We start from the raw sequence: 5,913 nt of genomic DNA on the forward strand, positions 1-5,913 counted from the left end.
CCGCGCTGTGCAGCCAGAGCTCGAGGTGCCGGTGCGTTTCCGAGTGAAAGAGGGCACAAACCAGAAAAATGATTACATCAATCAGTGTCACAACTAGCCGCTGCGACTTATAAATATGCATAGTGCGCGCGCAGTTAGATAGAGGGCTCTCAGGAAGATAATTGATTGGACAGGAAGGCGGCATGGTGAGAAGAGCGCGAGAAGGCCAGCCTACTTAGTAGAATACCAAGCCCGGTCCAAAGTTTTCTCCCCAGGCTGGGTCTCTAAGCACAGCCTCGAATGTCGGTTGGAAATGTTGGTATTTTCTATCTGTTGTGTTGCGCTGCTATGTAACCATCCCAGAGCGAGCCCTGAAAACAAAGCGGCCCTGCTCTCCATTGGCCAATCAACCCAAAACGCGCTCAATTGGTGGAATGTGTGACAGAATGCGCCATTTGTATGATAAAAAAAAACTTCAACAAAGAGGGGAAAAGGAAATCTGAGGCTCCCAATACAATTTGAATCCATATTGTCTGTATTCTTCTATTTTCTAGGAAAAACAATGTAGGTTTTTGAAGAAGACTATTTAATTGGCTAATTCAAACACATTCATAAATCTACAAAAGTGTCTTATTTTCACGTATTTCGTTTCTATTTCGAAATCTGCGCTTGATTTCACTGCACAATTGACTGTAAACATGTTGCAAATTCGATAGGATGTAATGTTTATTCTTGTTGATTTTTGTTGCAGTAGGCCGAGCCTGTTTTTTTCTTTCCTTGACAAGTTGGGGAATGGTCATAGGCCTATAACAACTTTAACCATTTTGAAGAGGCGGTTGAAATGTACAATTTAAACGTTTAATACTTTTTTTGTGGAGTGAAATAAACCGAGGGGAAAAAACTAAATTAAAGGATACTGAAACAACTAATTGTGTGAATATGCGCCCCATTTGTTTTATTTTTGTTTATGTGGCCTGCTTATTAACAATGGTGTTTATGCAGCAGGAACATTTCCCAAGTTAATATGTACAAATAAAGGTCATATAAAAAAAACATTGATCAATTAATTGTTAAGAATGCAATTATCATATCCCTAAACCTTTTTAGGTCAATTGAGTGTAACGCTGGAAAAGGTTGTATTTTAATGCATGCCAAACCATGACAAACGCTTTTACGATGGACCTATATTCAAATAATTTTTCAATGGCTTGATTACATATTAATAATTACAATAGAAAGTTGTGATTTTGGTTAAAATATCCCTATCCCTGTCTTCTCCAGACCGCAGAATCGACGATGGTGACTAGATTTGACTGTAGAGGGAGCTCCAACTCCAACTTTACATAAACTTTATCTCACAACGCTTCTGACATGCAAATTATCTTAGATGTTGAAACAAGCCTAAATAAATGATATCACAATGTATTGGTGGCATATAGTTAGCAGTGCAGCCCACAACGGCTGACCAAATTGAAGATGCATAAAAAACATGTAGTAGGCCTAACACAAATATTACACGCGAACTGAGATCGCATCGTACATACAACACCACAACCAATGTACGCATAGCCAGCCTATACGATGTTTAACCTCTCAGTCCAAAATAGTTACATCCAAATGGTCAGTAGCCCTACATACATTCTCTTCATGTGCCATACAAATTTCATACGAAAGCTAATGAAAGAATTATTCATTTTAATTCGTCTGTTACGCCTCAATAAGGATAATCCCAGAACAGTAATATCCAAATGTACGATGCAATAATCAGCTAATTACTCTTAAATCCCTCATATGAAAAGGCCTCAAATCCTGCTAGAATATTTACTTATCACAACCAAGTATGATGAAGCCTAATCGCCGTAGGCCACGCAGACTGACAAACGCACATGCAAAAAGCAAAGCACTGCAATTCTGCACCACTTCAAAATCTAATTCGTAACATCTAACGCCCACAACAGCTAATTCTCCTTTCACAAAACAATCATCAGACAAACATCGTCCCAAAAATCACAAGCGATTTGAATAAAGTTGCAGCAGTTCATTTATTAGCCAAAATATAGACTTTCTTGTACAATTTGGTTCACAAGTATGTACATTTTCTTAACTTTATATACAAAACATTTTGAACATCAAATCCTCACAGAACTTACAAAAAGAAAAAGAAAACTCACAGACTACTGGTTCATACATTATAACATTAGCAGGTTTACACAGGACATGCTTACAAGGTAAGTATACACAGATGTATTATTCTTATTTTACATTCCTTACAACAGATTAAAATAAAACCATAAAAAGAAAGAGAAAAAGTCAAAGTCTAGGAGGAGGCGAGAGCTGACAGAACCATGGCTGCTTCGAGTTGATTCTGAGGCCTGCAAACACACGGGGCAAGAAAATAAATACACTCAGCAAAGAGAAAATAATAATAACCTACAACTGCAAGGTAATGATTTGCTTCAAAAGTAAACTGATATAAAGTGAAGATTGCTTTTGGAAAATGAGAGCCGGTTATAAAACCAATGTGGTAAATTTGAGCTGGGGGTTTTGCACGACAAATATGCAAATATAATTTTGAGGCCTCAACGAAATAAGACAAGCACGGAGGAATCCATCTATTCGATGTCCTACAAATACAACACAAGGGCTGCAGTTTGAGTAAATGTGGTAGGCAACGATAAAATACGATGTGCATCAAAAATAATATATCCAAATAAAATAAAGATGACAGACTCTTACCGTCTATGAACTGGGTGGAAGGCTGTTTTTAACAACTTTTTCTCTGCTTCCAAGGCACTAGATCTCTCTGAAATAATAATGCCAATAAAATACATTTAAAAATGCATTCATTTTCCCGTCTATAACTAGAGCACAGCACTGTCGCAGTGAATTTAGTCTATACTTTATTTTACTGCCTGGGAATCTTCACGTCAGTCACGGGTTAAATACAAGCACGTACAATACTGAAGTAGGTATGTGACAAAGAAATATGGGGCCAACTGCTGAATTTAAAAACCATTTTCGGGCATGAATAATAATCCATTCTCGCAATAAACCAGCTGATAATAACATTAAAAACCAATGCATTTTATTCCGACCACCTCTGTCTGTATTCCCCCAGTTCAATGCTTCAAAGCCACCTTATTCTGTCACATAAACGACAGCATGGAAACACACTTTTTATGATCATCTTTACGGCCTCAAAATGTCTGTCCAGAACAGGCCTCTTTAAGTAGGCTAATGCGTTAAAGAGGGATAAGTAAAGTCTGAAATAGAGTAATAATGAACAGTTTGTTATACAGTCAGGCTCGCCAGCCTCAGTGTTGGTGACATGTACCTGTGACGGCTGTGTCTGAGCTATGACTCTTGTCCTGCGTGTGTTGCTGCCTGCTGTAGAGGGCGAGCCCGTTAGCCGAAGCCTGGTTCGCCAGTCCAAGGTAATGGTTAGAGTTCAGTAATGCGAGCTGGTGGGCAGAAAAAGCTCGGTTTGTCCAGTTCTGGATTTTCCCAACAGGACAAGAGATGAGTCTATGATGAGGGCTGATTATGGTCTGGGCGGCGGGCCCAACTGTGTTGCTGCCATTCATTTGTGGAGATTTGCGGGGATTGTCAGGGGTTGTTGCTGTCTCCGCCAAAGACCAAATCTTTGGCTTTTGGGCCAGGGCTGCGTTATTTTCTGATGGGGGTGAGTTGATGGACACCGGATTCAGTTTAAGTTGTTCGACATTCGGCTGTGAAGCTTTCATTTCAAAAGAGTGATGGTGGTGGTGGAAGTACTCGCCCCGGTCCACGTGAATGTCTTTGCCCTCCTTCACTACAGCCTTCAGAAATCTCTGATCGGGCCCTTGTAAATCCTCATAGCCGTCTGAAATTTCAGAGTCACTTCTACCATCTAATTTTAAATCAGCGTGTAGGTCATCCTGATCATCCAAGTCGTCCTTATTCTCGATATTTTCCGTGTCGATATTTTCTAAATCAATCTCTTCCTCATCCTCCCTCTTGTCCCCTTCCTCTCCCTCCTCGTGATCACTGTTGTAAACATTTCCCTCTTCGTCTGTGCGGCTCCGGGGAGTCCAGGTCATCTTGTTCTCCTTCTTTAGCCTCCTCCTGGCGTTGGCGAACCAGGTGGAAACTTGGGTGAGGGTCATTTTGGTGATGATGGCCAGCATGATCTTCTCCCCCTTGGTGGGGTAGGGGTTCTTACGATGCTCGCTTAGCCAGGCCTTCAGTGTACTCGTGCTCTCCCTGGTCGCATTTTTGGGTCTGGACGGGTCACCAAACTGATACTGGCCATATGGGTAAAACGCTGGGTGATGGTGGGCAAATCCTGGGTGTCCTTGTACGCCTGGACTGTCTTTCAACTCATACTGAGCACCCTAAAAGACAAAGAGCAGAGACCCAATAGGATGTGTGAGATAGTATGATGGATTAATAAAGTTTGCTAAATGAAATTCTGCTTTATGTTAAGTAAGACCAAATCATATAGGCTAATATATGCAATATATATGCAATATAAAGCCACTATCGCCACATTTATGTTTATTTACATAGGACCTGTGATTTCTGCGTTTACGACTAACAAAAGCATTACCATATGTAAAAGTTACACATTTTTATTTGTTACGTACCATTTCCGTTCGCGACAAAACTATTTGATTTATAACACTTCCCTACCAATTGGAAAACATTTCATTGTATTTCAAGATGCATGTATACACACTTAATATATTGCGTTTGATTTCAGTTGCTTTCTTTATTTTCTAGTGGTCTAAACATAGGTTTTCGACTGACATTTCAGTTATAGTGCTACTTTTTAGCTACTTTAACTATTTCCAAAAAAAGGAGTCAATAACAAAGTTGACCAACGAGTCTTCTTGTTTAGTCCTGAATGGACCATTGTCTCAATAACGTAACGTCACTGCGACCTTTCTCTTTTTTAGTCTGGATGGGGGGAAAGCAAATGAAGGAAACCAGAGGCATAAATAAACAAAGGCACTCACCAATTGATTGAAAATTGATATATCGTTTGAATAGGGCAGAAATGCTCCATAGCCCTGTGCTGCTGCGGCGAAAGGTGATCCATACATAGTTGAGAGAACGTTTGAGAGTGCCCCGGACGGGCTCAACTCCGTCCCGGCTCGGGCATTGCTGATACCCTGGCGCTCCGGTGGGTATATCGGTCGGATGTACTGGTATCCCAGCTGCGGAAAAGACATGGTCGTAGAAAAAAAGTCTGCTGCAATCACAAAAAGCAGGGAATCGCCCTCGCGGTACGTACTGCGATATCCACTTTACAGTGAGTACAACAAAGTGTAAGGGAAGTCTATATTTCCTCAAAAAACAGCCAGTGTAAACGATCCGATTGCGCCTTCCTCCTTCACTTCCCTATTGATCTGGATGGACTAAGGTCAGGTCCTTACAGATTGCCTTAGATTATTGCGACTCTTTGCTCTGATTGACATTTCTAGTCGTTTAGAAGCCCCTCCCATTTCTCAAATCTCACCCCCTATACACACTCTCGCTCTGCCGCGCGCCTCTCTCTCTCTCTCTCTCTCCTGTATTTCCCCTGGATAAGTGCACTTACGTCGCGATCTCTTATTTGAATGGTTTTCAAATCTCATTTGATGGCTCGCCAATCGTTTAATTTGTTATTTGTTCGCCTGAGCCCTACCCCATTTTAGTGTTAATTCACAATTTGTGGTCATTTGCCCAACTAGTAAATATTTCAGTGTTGTTGAGTGATTAACTTCACATAAGCCTAGTGTCTCCAGTTTTCTTCTAATGCATGTGTCTCACGTATGTGCAGCCACGACTCATGTCCACTGGAAAGAAAGACCTAAGAAATGTATGTTGTTTGCCCGTATCGAGTGATTTGGACTCACATATGCTAGAAGTCTATGGTCAAGTTGTGTTTTCTTACACCGTTTTACACCGTTG

At 40.8% G+C, this 5,913-nt stretch overlaps 1 protein-coding gene across 2 annotated transcripts; it reads right to left on the bottom strand.

Annotated features, from left to right (window-relative positions):
- Window positions 1-2,002: 2,002 nt before the first annotated feature.
- On the bottom strand, window positions 2,003-5,422 carry LOC118379693 (iroquois-class homeodomain protein irx-3). Of its 2 annotated transcripts, XM_035766718.2 has the most exons (4): window positions 4,977-5,422; window positions 3,314-4,352; window positions 2,716-2,782; window positions 2,003-2,351 (listed from the first exon to the last, which is right to left on the bottom strand). In XM_035766718.2, exons 1-4 carry the CDS (start codon window positions 5,190-5,192, stop codon window positions 2,297-2,299), a joined length of 1,377 nt encoding a protein of 458 aa, XP_035622611.2. In that variant the 5' UTR covers window positions 5,193-5,422; the 3' UTR covers window positions 2,003-2,296. The 2 variants fall into 2 exon arrangements, with proteins under 2 accessions (XP_035622611.2, XP_035622612.2); XM_035766719.2 differs by lacking the exon at window positions 2,716-2,782.
- Between the last annotated feature and the right edge of the window lie 491 nt (window positions 5,423-5,913).

This window comes from Oncorhynchus keta, chromosome 2, assembly GCF_023373465.1.
Source record: "Oncorhynchus keta strain PuntledgeMale-10-30-2019 chromosome 2, Oket_V2, whole genome shotgun sequence".
Lineage (NCBI taxonomy): Eukaryota > Metazoa > Chordata > Actinopteri > Salmoniformes > Salmonidae > Oncorhynchus > Oncorhynchus keta.